This window comes from Cydia strobilella, chromosome 16 (assembly GCF_947568885.1).
Source record: "Cydia strobilella chromosome 16, ilCydStro3.1, whole genome shotgun sequence".
Classification (NCBI taxonomy): domain Eukaryota; kingdom Metazoa; phylum Arthropoda; class Insecta; order Lepidoptera; family Tortricidae; genus Cydia; species Cydia strobilella.
In genome coordinates, this window is record NC_086056.1 from 4,440,585 (window position 1) to 4,455,069 (window position 14,485).

Below are 14,485 nucleotides of genomic sequence, written 5' to 3' on the forward strand. Positions count from 1 at the left end.
CAAATATTTTTAAACATAAACAAAACAATTACATTATAAACGTTAGTCAAGGCCCTAGCTTAATTTTTGTAAACATTTTAATTTACGCGAGTATAGGTGGGCTAGCTAAGGTGGCGATCGCCTGCGCTTCGCCATCGAATCGCTTTGTGTCTCTCTATCACTCTTCCATATTAGTGCGACAGTGACAGTTGCGTTTCGTTCGCTACGTAGCGTTACCGATTGGCATGTTGTCTACGGGGTCTTGTCGTAACGTGCGGGCGCGTTTCGCCCACAAGCACAAGCGTAAGTGGTTTCGCCCCCATGCTAGATTTGTATGGGAGCGCTGTGTGGTGACCTGCTCAATTGACACGGAGCACATAAGCCAATTGAGGTCACCACACAGCACGGAGCCTCCATCTAGTAGTTGAGGTGGTATGTGGACGTCACCGATGAGAATTATGAGATACACCAGAACTCGTACAGCTAAAAATACAAAGGCTAACTTCGTCAAGAACAGAAACTACAATGTGTTGAAACAGAGGTATTCGATAAGTGCGTGTTGGTCGAGCTCTTATCTTCTCAATATTTAGCTCTTATCTACGCAGTAAGTGCCCTAACTCAAGTACCCACTCCGCCATAATAGTTGTACCTATAGAAGTAAATTCTAATGTAAACCGACTGAACTATACAGTGCCAAAACTTGAAAACAGAAAAGCTATGACGTAGATTTAGGGGCCTATTTTTATTGCTTTCGATGTGCAGATTTCGATGAAATTTGATGGAAAGATAGAGGTCCCTATTCTGTACAATACTTATATACTTAAGCACTTCCTAAAAAAAACTTCCTCTAAGTAAGTTATGAAAACGTGTGGTATTTTCGAAAGAATTCAGCTTTAAACTACCTACATCAAGAAAATTTTCTCACACAACCATGTCTGTAGGTACTTAAGTCACTGTGATTCATGAACGAGCAGTTGTAATTAAGAGTTTAAATTCATTGAGTGTATCTTTTACGAGATTCAGCCTTAAAAACGTAATCGACGCCATTACGTGCGCAAGCGATCTCTGAGTTCCCACGCTGTCAATCGTGAATTGACAAGCGCTATTTGTCGCACGTCGCAATTTTTTTCTGTTAAGTAATAATACATTTCATTGATATTGTTACTGAACGTAAACCTTATCTCAACGAGATAGGGTCTACGCATGGACAGTTGATACTGTCTCGCATGATAGATTTAGGATACCTACGTATGCTATACCTACTTAACTGATTACTTAATTTTTAGTGTACCTATTTAGCTTAAGATTATTTTAGAGCGCACCGCCAACAAACTGTTTCACAGTTTGGCGAACATTAGATCAAGGTGCTTATAGTGTTGTAATTCTTGTTAAATTTTTAATAAAAAAAAAAGAAGTTATATATATATATATATATATATACATATTTATTTATATTTATTGATATTTATATATTTATTGTTGTACCTATATATTTATTTTATCTACATATTACATTTATATTTGTGTCTATTAAAGCATTTAGTTTTAGTGTTCTTTACATACCCCGCACCAACTATGTTTCTCTGTTTGGCCTAAAGGTTGACTGGTAGAGAATGCCGTGTAGCATTAAGTCCGCCTTTTGTCACTGTATATTCTTACTGTGCAATAAAGTTTAAAATAATAAATAAATAAAATAAGTTATGGAGCGCGCGATGCTAAAATTTTTTTTATTAAACTTACGTAAATTATAGGTGTCTACCGCTATCTCAGATTGGTAAAGAAATTTTGCGGTGATTTCCAGTAAAAGGTAGCTGAGTTATGAGACAGACTAGTTTATATTTATATGTCACATTTTTACTTACTTAACATAACACAACTCGGCTTCATGCAGCCTAATATCCTTCAACGGGCCCGTTTCTCAAAAGCTTGTAACTTGTAATACAAGCGGATGTCACTTTTTGACAGGTTTAGTTAGATAGGGACTTCCGCTTGTATTACAAGTTACAAGCTTTCGAAAAACTGGCCGCAGCCCGCAGCTTACCATAATTTCTTCTTACCGACTGCCTCAGTTAAATGGCATATCGATACAACAGTAACGACATACAGCGAATTATTAACGTGGTCCGAATTACAAGACCAGGGGCCCCTTTCTCGAACGGTATTAGTCTAATATTATTAGTGTGTTGCCATGGTAACCCATACCATTTGACAGTTTGTGGACTATTGTTATTAGTCTAATACCGTTCTCGAAATGGGCCCCAGTTAGGGTATTTTCCTCTAATATTGAAAAACAATAAGATCATCATTTCGAATTGATATGTTATAAATTACGGATGATATAGACACCGATACGAACCATTGAAATATACCTACGTTTCAAAATTGAACCTCATCTGTACTTCTGTGCTGATACTTCTCTACAATTATTTGTGCAACAATCACAAAAAAAAACAGGATTCACACCAATTAAGGGTGCTTTATTAGTTTGTTTTCGAATTCCCTTTATCCACATATAAGGAAACCAGAGCGGCCGAGATCCATTTTTTGTATGTTGGCCATTTTCATGACCAATTTACTGTGATTTACTGTGGCCGCTTTTTGCCTATTTCGCGGTTATCACACTGATGTGTGAACGAGACAGTGCTATGCATGCTTATAGCGATGTCTCGCTCGCACACCGGGACAATGTGAAAGTCCGTAAGCTCGTTTACCGAGGCTTGCCTAGTTGACATAATTCTCCAATTAGGATGGCACATTAGCTACATATATATCGTCAAGTAAGGTAAGCGTTTGAGTATCTATGCGCGCATGTCATGTCTGTATATGCATCCATGTGGCCTAATTATGGCAACATTGGCAACGTGGTATAGGTAAATGAAAATAGTTATTTGTGCAACAAGAGAGGAAAGTTGGTTTTTCTTGCGAGTATTTATTTTGAGTGTCGAGAAAGCGAAAGATTGTATAATTGTATCACGAGCGAAGCGAGTGATTCTAAGTTAGAATCTTGAGCGTAGCAAGGGACTCAAAAACACGAGATGTAAAATAACTTTGCTCTCGTGTTGCACACATAATTTTTCACCTCAGTAGTGAGAACATATTAAAGGTTAAAATGTATTTCGAATTACACAGAATAATAAAGAAAAAAAATTGCAATTAAATTATGAAGTGGCAGTTCATGGCCTTCACTAATTTAAGAAGCTACTTTGTTTCACTCCCTGGAGTGAGGAAAGTCGCACGTTCTTCACTCCCTGGAGTGAGGAAAGTCGCACTTTCCTCAATCCAGGGAGTGACGAAAGTAGGCTTGTTCGAGCTGCTGAGGTGAAAAAGTTTTTTTTCTTGGTACGGACTTGAGGGCGGATTAAAGGAATTAACGAAATTCGAAATTTGGAAAAAGTGGTCAGATCAAGTAGGTATATAGATAAAATACAATGTGATAATGATATTATAAAAGACTATACTTTTATATTATTATGGGAGATGAAGCTAAGATGTTATATAAGTCTAAGCAAGTAAGCGATGTCTATTTTATTTATTGGAAAGGGGATATGTTTACATTGTAAAGTTTCCATAAAGAAAAGGCTGTTTTCTTGAAATTGACAAGCACCATTCTTGGCACAATACACCGCCATTTTGAACTTTACATCTTTGCGATGCTAACCGAACTGAGATTATGGCAATATCTGTCAATCTGTGGACGCTGAGGTAATTACATTTGGGGCGGGGTAGAGCGTGTCCGTTCTATGATGATACGAACTATAACTTATTCTGTGATGGTGACTGCACATACCAACAAGGGACTGGCAAGAATATGTTGCGACTGATGGTCTTAATCAGGGATGTTGCGAATATTCGCATCCGCATCCGCAACCGCGAACTTCCGAATTATTTTCAACATACGCATCCGCATCCGCCATAAATCGATGCGGAGCTTAATGCGGATGCGGATGTGGAACAGGTAGGTACAGGAACGTCTTAGCGGCGGCGTAAGTGCTAGGTAATTTCGTCATTAGCCAATAGGAATCTCATTTCGTTTTTGTGATTCGTCGATCGAGCACTTTTAGCCTATGACAGACAGCGACAAGAAGTGAAAAGTTTGTTTTATTTGGACTTTAGTATAGTGATGCGATTGGTCCCACCTAGCTATATTCTTGTTCAAATACTAAGTTTCTTTTTTTTTAAATAATTACTAGTGTAATATTTGACGTTTTTATGTGGCTAATCTCGACATCCGCATCCGCATCCGCGGATGTGAGCCTTTAAAAATCCGCATCCGCGGATGTCAAAAAATCGGCATCCGCAACATCCCTGGTCTTAATCTCATATAATTAAGCTATATAATTGCCTCCGACGTTTCGAAGATGATATCCTCATGAAGAAAGAAAGAATTCCTACAGTGGACATCGACACATTGTCATTCCAACTGCGCGAGATTTTAGAAATGCTATTCTCGTGACGAGTTCGCCATTTAGAAATTCAACCGTAGAATCATGATGATGACACACAATACTGATGATGTCCTGTTTTTCAAGCAATATTAGGTTATCCTTACATTTAGCTCCATGCATGAATTTATTTTTATTTTTGGATTCATAATTTATATCGTTGGAACACCGGAAATGTTAAAAATTCTTTTGTAAACCTTAACATTATTTTATTAAAAAATATTTAAAATGTTGAAAATTTTTGAGCGGTTGAAACGCTCATAATTTTTGGCGCGAATTCGACAGAGCGTGATGACGTCACACGTTGGGCGGCCCAACTGACGTTTGCTACTAATGACACTAATCTGTCGAACGCGTGACGTCACGTGGCGTTTCGAGCGTTTCGCTCACTAGCTTTTCGCGGGCAAATTTTTGTACTTTTTATTTATAATTTTAAGTAATTAAATGGTAATTTAAAAACGGAAATGCATTTGTAACATGATATAACGGTAACAAACATCCGAATAAAACCTATTTCGTTCAAATATAAACTTCATGCATGAGGCTAATTACTAATGACTGGATTTCATTTGGATGAGATTCTAAAACCATAGTCCCAATTGGATTGGGATTACCTATACAGGGTTTTTTGTCTCTCAATGGAAGTGTTTACGTAAATAATGGGCTGTTGACGCAACCAGTACGGTCTCTTATCAGCTAATATGTTGAACCACTCAGTGCTTTTCTGGCCAATCTTGATGGCGTTCCGCCAATGGTACAGTCGAGTTCACGAACATCTTTACAAACCAACGTTCCAAAAATATGTTTACGCCTCTAAGACTAAGAGCGTTTTTACATTGTCCGATCCGATATCGGATGTCGGAAGGAAGGAAGTAACGGAAGTAAAAAAAGTAAAATGTAAGATAATATATATGTGTTGCACCAACGAAATTTGACAGAGTGATCAACATAACTCGGCAGAGAAATATGAAACCTCTCATACAATAAAATTTTGCGAACGCTTTAATGGTGACAGACGGTTTGGTGCAACCGGCCCTTAATCATTATTACTAAAAAACGATAAATAACGCAAAAAAGGCGGACTTAATGCCAATGGCACTCTCCTGTAGCTGTTGTCATAAGCGCCTTCCGACATCCGATATCGAAAAGGCGCTTCCGATAAATTCAGCCGTGTCGGACTTGTCGAAGCTCCCCGTCAGCTGACCGATAATATTTGTTTGTGTGCGTATATTGCAGGGTTTATTTATTTATTTATTTAAACTTTATTGCACGGTATAAAATTGTACAAAAGGCGGACTTAATGCCTTAAGGCATTCTCTACCAGTCGACCATTGGGTCAAACAGAAACGTGTAGTTAGTGCAGGATTGTAGAAAGCGAGAGGAAATGAAACACAAATCATGATAGGTAGACTCGCACTTGGCCGGTTTTTTTATAAATATCGAATTATCTGCGATCAATTACGATTGGTTGAATATTAGAAAAAACCGGCCAAGTTCGAGTCGGACTCGCCCACCGAGGGTTCCGTACTTTTTAGTATTTGTTGTTATAGCGGCAACAGAAATACATCATCTGTGAAAATTTCAACTGTCTAGCTATCACGGTGGATGAGATACATCCTGGTGACAGACAGACGGAGTCTTAGTAATAGGGTCCCGTTTTTACCCTTTGGGTACGGAACCCTAAAAAGAACAGTTCAGAACGTAATTCGTAGTTTTTAGTTTTCTTTGTCAGTTGTCGTTATCATTATCACACTAAAACGGTGTAAGTTAGGTCCAGGCTTTAACTAGGTTAGATAAGTCCAGGACAGTTGCGCCTATATCGGATTGGACAATGTGAATACTAGGATGTTGCTTAATTCATCTAAGTAAAGTAAATCTACATTGGTTTTTAAATGGTAGAGACTAGGTTAAGGGGCTGAGACGTAGAAATTTTTAACTTCGACGAAATAAGCAACACCCTAAAACGCGATCTTAAATCGGAATCGTATAACGTTACGTCTTTATTTTTTTTAGTACCACGTCGATGGCAAACAAGCACACGGCCCGCCTAAGCGGTCGCCGTAGTCTGGACGCCTACAGCTCACGTTGCCGAGTCTAAAAAAGCTGTCTACGTTTTTGAGGAATCCATATAGTCTCTCGAGAAAACCTTGGCACCCGCTCATTCAACAGCCACGTTGGTTGTGGGACAACCATGCAAATATCATAATCACATCACAATGGCAGCTGAATGGCACATTAATGCATTTGCGATTAATATTTTATCACTGCTCTGCAATGCGACTGCAAATTGGTACTAATTGTGTTACTATAATTAATGAGATTAGCTATTATTGTAGCGATCTGCGAATATTATGTTATGCTTAATTATTTATTTTGTTAAAAGTTATATACAGGATGGCTAAAAAATAAGTGCATTTCCGTTGCCAGGGAAGTTTTTTGATTATACCGAGCAACGTTTACTATGGAACCAACCTAGAAATCGCCAAAAAAAATTTGGCTGTTTCATACATTTTGGCTGGTCCATTTTCTATGGGAGGGTAATTTTTTTTTCGATTTCGTGGTTGGTCCCATAGTAAAAGTTGCTCAGTATAATCCCAAAACCTCCCTGGCAACGGGAATGCACTTATTTTTAGCCAACCTGTATAGATGTAGTGACCTGAACTTACATTGTGAATTGTGATATGCTATGTAAGTTCAGGTCATTTAAAATTTCTGGAACAAAACATTTTACCACGAATATTATAAAGATATTGTGTGCATGACATCAAGTTAAAGTTAAAAAACGCTCCAAGTGAAATCGTTGCACGCTGACTCTTGTAGCGTCGTGCGTAAATACCGATTATTATCACAATCGATATCCCTTGTTCCACCATTAGCAGCGAAATGTTAATTCGGTCATGACGCTGCAAACGCCAGTACTACCCAACCACATATGACAGTCGAAACAGTCCAAATTCAAACTGGAGGCCAATTCAAATTTACATTGTGACAACAAAATGATGTTATTTTGTAATCATTCGCCCGTGATTTATGCTGGCGTACGATCAAGCAAGAGTGAAATTCACGCGCTATTACTTAAATTAGATATCAAAATGTAAGTTCGAATTGGACTCCTGGTTTTCTCAAATCACGTTAAAATGCTTAGTGGGCAAGTAGGCGAGGCAGGGAATTTATTTAAATTTGTTCGGATTTTATTTAAATTTGTTAATTCCAGCCTCCTGGGTGGTGCACCAGTGGCGGCTGTACGAGCGCTCGCTGTGCTCGCTGCTGGAGCTGCAAGCGCGCAAAGAGTCGTTTTGCTGCTCGCCGCGCTACGTGCTGTCGCGCGAGTACGCGCCGCACCTGCCCGTGCCGCTCATGCGCTCGCCGCCGCCAGCGCACTTGTAGCCCCACACTGCGCCGCGACAGGTATGTACATATATTAGCTGTGTAAGCGGCAGCGGCGAGCGGCGGCCATAGGTGGGAACGAAAGGTCCGATCGCCGTGTCTCGCTGCAACCTATGGCCGCCGCTCGCCGCTGCCGTCGCCTCGCGATGTCGTGGCCAGGCCGTAAGACCGCGGCGAGCGGCAAATCAAGGCCGTTCATACATTTGGTCGGTTTGATTTATTTGCCGCTCACCGCGCCGCCGGTCTTAACTAAGTATAATTAATATTGTCTCCGGTTACCGCGATAGTTACTCATGAAATAAAACTATGAAAACGGATTATATCGCGTATATTGAATTTATAATACATCCCGACGTTTCGAACCCTTTACAGCGTTCGTGGTCAACGGGTGACAGGAAAAACTACAAAGTGCAAAAATATTCACATACTAAAAATAATGAACCATCATAGACTATAAAACTTTAAGGCTGGTTGTACATGCAAAATCAGTTCATAAGGCTAGTTATACAATACAACTATTTACAAGTATTAATATTAACCAAACCCCGTTATCAATGTTGCACTTCGATAAAAAGGGTTGGCAAAAATATTACCCTAAATTCGCCAGTATGTTTACAAGTACGAGCAAAATGCACGCACAAATGACATCATTTAGATATCATTCAAGACGTACGTTCAAATCGGCCGCCGTTTTGTGTTGAATAAGGATATAAAGTTAAAAGGCTATATATAATCTATAAGACACTGTTCGTCACATAATGCGCCAATAACTTTGTTCTAAAATGTCGACAAGCAGAAGTCTTTAATTTAACGGCTATTTAACGGCTACCACAACAGCTCATGGCTTATAAAGCCACTATACGACCACTACTAAACATATTTGAAGACGCAATTGCCTTTAAATTATGTATCTTAGGATTTCGATGGTTTAAGAAAGAAGTTACATATTTGCGGGTGATTTCTTTTTTATATGGTCAAGGTCTTAGGGCGTCCGCTAGATGGCGCGAGTGCACGTAACGGGTGAGCGGGTTAACACATTTAGTGCCAGCCCGAGCTACGCGCTACGAGCGTAGCCGATAACACCGAACACGGGAAAAACCGTATGTAGCGAAAAGCGCCTACGAACAGAGAACTCCTCTGGCGAGTCACTGGCACTGAATGTGTTAACGAAAAATAGTATCAAATCAACGCTGACGCGACGCCTTTTAGAGAATATGGTATGTTACTTACGACAAGTCCGACTTTGGCATCCAATATAACTATCTTGGAGCGTTTAAATCGACCCGGTCTAGTGATAGTTCACCGCCATAAATGTCCCCCTCATTTCGCTAGCATCAGAAATTGAAGGGAATCTAAAACGTATAGGTGAAAAATCGTATTTATATAAAAAGTCATCACATTTATTCCGCAGCTGGCTTAATTGAGCAATCATGAAGAGGATACTTAGATAAGATGTGGATTGTGGACGCTTATTAACTTTTGTTTCTTTAAATCGTACCAAGGAGTCAGTGAAATAGTCTCTTAAAAATACTCTCAGATCAAACCCCTAGAACATAGTAATACAAAATAATACACATTCTATAGTCCTGAAGCCCTATTCAGATAAAGTAAGAAACTATTCAGATTTGGACCCGAAGGTCTACACCTACAGCTCACACAGCCATTAGGTTAAAATAAACAAAAATAGTTTTAAAGTAGAGATGGGCCGAATATTCGGTAATTATTCGGTATTCGGCATATTTTTCAATGTTATTATTCGGTTGAATAGTTCGGTTCGAAATGCCGAATATTTACCGAATAAACATTTTTTTTAAGGGCGTCCGCTAATTAGCACGGATGCACTTCGCGATCAGGTATGAGACGTTTCACGTTTCCGTTTCTTTTCATAAACATTCCCGGTCGGTCGGGAGGAGAATGGTCAAACTCAAACTTGCTCAAAAAGTGCTACTTTAGCGTGCGGAAAGTTGTTTTCGCGAACTAGTGCTTTTTACTTTTCCAATTTTTTTAACTTTACTCTTGTTCCAATTCATGACTACTTATTACTGAGTGTTAATATTAGTTTCCTTTAAACGTTGTAATAAACATAAAACCTACTATTAATGTAAGAGTACGAAAAATATACATATTTTATTACTTACCTCTTCATCATTATAACACGTCTATTTTTTTTATATTGAATATTGAAAAACCGTTCTTAATAAGTTGTCTGAATAGAACGGAACGCCTGTCAAAGAAGAGGCGTTTTTTCTTTCTGCTTTAAGTTTCCAAAGGCAACATTCGATATTGTTTTTATAAATGTACGATGCACAAATAATCGTAATTAACGATATTTGGGTAATAATAGTACAATGTTTTATATTTATTTATTTATGTTAAGGAGAACCAACAGTTATACACTTACAATAAACAACAAGATTAAAACAGGAAGCCAATTACAGGAACTCACAGGTAGTTACAAAGTATTCAATTTTAAACTAATGCTTGCACTTACCACACACATGCGTACAAAAAGAAAAAAAAAGCATACCTAATTGAAAATTAATGGCAATTTATTACAATTGTTTCTGTTTTATAGAACATGCATTTAAAAAAAAATCTTTCATTGAAGTGGGTTCAATAATAATAACACCCAGCTAAAAAAACACCTCTTCATAATGTCAATGTCAATGATGTCACAGATTTAATAATATAAAAGTTTCGAATTCCTTACTTGTTGTTTTTCTTATTTTTTCGCAACTGTATTAAAAAACGTCGTTCGATACACGTGCGGAAATGTCATTCTTCACTCGTCCCGAGTCTTGCCACTCGCCTGCGGCTCGTGGCAAGATATCTCGGTACTCATGACGTGATGACATACTTTCCGCACTAGCATCGAAATGTATTATTACAATGCATGTGCTCGAAAAGTGCGTTTCCTACTGAGCCATATCATGCGGAAAGTACTACTTTTCCGCACTAGTGCTTTTTGTTTTCAATTTTTTTTACAGTACATATGGTGCTACTTTCTCGCACTAGTGCGGAAAAGAGCACTTTTCGTGCATATGTCGAAAGTTTAAAGGGCCATATGTTCTGTAAAACGTTGTAAGATACACGTGCGAATAGGTAATTCGCAACTCGTGTCGATTTAAAACACTCCTTTTAATAATTAAACTTATTTGCCATGATATGTTTTTTTATTTACTCGCACAATGCATAGTAAAACATTTTTTTATTTATTTATTTAATAAAATACAGAGTATTCATACAATAATCGTAGCCCCGCAAAACTCAATAACGAGTTTGACTGTGGGGTCATCAGTCTCTAGTTACATATGTACTTAACTTAATTTTATAGTAGTGCAATTACTACAAAATAATGATACACGTGCGTAAAGATGATTTCCGCACTTGTTGCATAAATATCTATTTCAGTGCAGACCGCGGACCTGAATGAACTTGTTTTTGGCGTTTTAGGCAGTTTTAGCCTAACCGAATATTCAGTTCGGTACCTATGATCTGAACCGAATGTTCGTCCGATTTTTAACCGACTTCAAGATTTCAAAGAAGGAGGTTCTCAATTCGGTTGTATGTTTTTTTTTATGTTTGTTACTCCATTACTCCGTCATTTCTGGACCGATTTTGAAAATTCTTATACATACAGATTGGTCCCGTTTTTGTCAAAAAGCAGTTCTGATAATGGGATCCATGAGGAATCGAGGGAACTCCTCAAATGTTAAAGGCATACATATAGTGATTTTAGTATTTTCATCAACAAATCCAGCATTTCCATTTTAAAAAGTGACATTTGATGAAGTGGAACTGCTGATTATGATCAGAATGGAACTCTTCAATGACACATAGTTCACGTATGGCGATTTGTTCTCTTCCTTATGGACCCAGACCCAAACTTGGACCCGGACTCGGACCCGGACCCGGGTCTGGACATGGACCCCAACTCGGACCCGGACCCGGACCGAACTCTGACCCAAACTTGGACCCGGACAGCCGGACACGGACTCGGATGCGGAAATGCTACTAGAAAAGTGGGTTAGGTGGGTGGGTGGGTTTTGAACTGCAATTCTCACAGAACAGAACTGCTATCAGAAAAGTAGGTTAGGTTAAGTTAGAGCTGTGACCGTTACAGAAACGAAATGCTATCAGAAAAGTAGGTTAGGTTAGGTTAGAACTGCGACCCTTACAAAAACCAAATGCTACTAGAAAAGTGGGTGGTTTTACCTCCTTTTCTACATAATTAGGCAAAAGATATGCTGTCAATTTCATTTCATTGTCTGGAATCTAAGAGTGCACCATCAACAATAAGTGAACTTTCAGCGGCATCCCCCATTGAAGTCAGTTTTTTTTCTTAAAAATGATTATATATATATATACATATATATATTGGGGACAATCTTACACAGATCGACCTAGCCCCAAACTAAGCAAAGCTTTTACAGTCACCGTCAGATATATCGGAGCGCCCGAGGTGCTCACAAATATCTGAACACAACCTCTATTGTCAAGGCGTTAGATTAATACATATATACATAGAAAACACCCATGACTCAGGAACAAATATCCGTGCTCATCACACAAATAAATGCCCTTACCGGGATTCGAACCCGGGACCATCGGCTTCGCAGGCAGGATCACTGTCACTACCCATTAGGTCATTTTTTTAAATCATATTCGGCAAAGTCGATATTCGGCCCATCTCTATTTTAAAGTAAACTAAGCAAAACATTGCAGTTCCCGTGAGCTCGCTTCCAGGTCATAATGCAAGCAATAAAAACAGCGCAATATATAGCTGTCTCGCACTTCCACGCCCATAAAGACGGGCGAGAAAGGGACGGCGCGCTTTAACGACGGCCACAAAACGTTTATTAACTACCCACTCGTAAATTACGTAGTCTTACTGCAGTTTTTAAGTTTTTTAACGATGCATCGAATTTGCTTACTTAGGGCCACTAACCCGAGGTTAACCGGTTAAACCTGGAGTTAAAATGGTTACCAGTACAATTTGACTGGGTTAACGGTTTAACCGCTTAACCCGGGGTTAGTGGGATGTTGTTGGTGGCTCTTAGCAGTGGCGGAGCGGCCATAGAACTCGGTCTCCTCAGGCTTGCCCATCATAAAAAAATGAGGTCTAGTGCCTTATTCCACAAGTCTTATTCTACAACTTGCAGGCGTATTTTGAAACAATTTACGAATTAGATCTGGGTGCCTAGCCAAGATTCCAATCGTTTGCACTACGACAGGGAAACGCTATCTGTCTCTTTATTCGCACTAATATGTAAGAGTGATAGAGAAACAAAGCGTTTCGTTGTCGTCAACAACTAGATATCCACTAGATATGAAACAGAAACGATAACAATATATTTAAGAAAGTCATGTCAATTTTGACATTTCCGCGATTCCGAATGTCCTCTTGAACGATATCTTTAAGATTTGCTTAAGATGTTACTTAGATATCCAATGGATATCTGCGGGCTCTTGACCTCTGCCTGTAATATTCTGCGAGGAAACTTGGACTGCCTTGAACTGGTTGCACAAGTTGTACGCGTGTTCGTCCCTTTTATGGCTAAGGCCCAATTTAATTTCCGACCGCGAAGTCGTCACTTATTAGCTGTGCCTAAAACACGCACTAAGTCCGCGCTCTTCAATATACCTATATTAACGCGCTCCTCGCATCAGCACCGGAATGTGATGTATTTGCAAGTAGTTGGATGGATCTGTGTAAAGAGTGCATGAAGTTCTGTGAGAGGATGGATAAACGTGAATCTTCTGTTTTGTATTAGTTTTTCATTTTTGCATTTGTACCTACTGTTTGTCCTCTACTTAAGACCGTATAATGTACCTAGTCTGTATGATACTGTCTGTTTTAAATTTCACAGTGTATTAGTTCGCTGTAATGCTGTGTAATTTTTTGCATCAATAAAATAAAATAAATATCTAACGGATATCCCAAAACGTCACAATAATTATAGCGTGAAATGACAATTGGTTTCACGAATCGAACTGCAAAAGATAACTAGTTGAGAACTAAACTATAACGTATCTATTAGATCTCGTATTGTTCTCGTATCTAGTAATTATCACGTTGTTCGAATTGACCGGATAGTCAATTTGTGTAAGAATGTCCCTATAATAACAATAATATAATGTTTTTTACCGAAAATCTAGCTTAAATATTATTACCACGGACTTCCCTGAGAAGGTGAACTGAACTCTAATTATCTTACCATCATGATTTAATAACAAGGTACCTTGATGACAATGAATATTTTTTTTTATTTTTACTAGCCTAATTTAGAGTCCTACTGCTGGGCAAAGGCCTCCCCTCGTTTCCTCCACTCGACCCTGTCGTTTGTAGTGTCCCACCAATCCGGATAAAATGCGTCTAAGTCGTCCCGCCATCTCCTTTTCGGCCTGCCTGCACCCCGGCCAGCACCATCTATGGTGTTCCGTGGGTCCCACTCGGTAACCATTGAATTATATTGTAATGTAATTGTAATGATTCGCCAATGTCAGATTTTTATGACAGTTTAACATGCAATTCAAGACACGCAAAATACGTTATGTGATATGCGATTTGAACAGTAAGTGCCAGTTGCACCATCCGCACTAGACAGACTGATCAACGTCACCCGGCGCGCCGCGGCGGTTTACTATGAAACTATCCATACAATAAAATTTTGCGA

At 38.9% G+C, this 14,485-nt stretch overlaps 1 protein-coding gene across 3 annotated transcripts in view; it reads left to right on the plus strand.

Moving 5' to 3' along the window:
* The window catches only part of LOC134748360 (protein doublesex), a 256,421-nt gene that overhangs the window by 173,053 nt on the left and 68,883 nt on the right, over positions 1-14,485 (plus strand). For 2 of the 3 annotated variants that reach the window (XM_063683141.1, XM_063683142.1), the window contains exon 3: positions 7,636-7,829. In XM_063683141.1, coding sequence (XP_063539211.1) covers positions 7,636-7,808 — 173 coding nt within the window. In that variant the 3' untranslated portion in view covers positions 7,809-7,829. Of the gene's footprint in view, positions 1-7,635; positions 7,830-14,485 lie in introns of those variants that run through there. The other variant, XM_063683140.1, reaches the window with a different exon arrangement.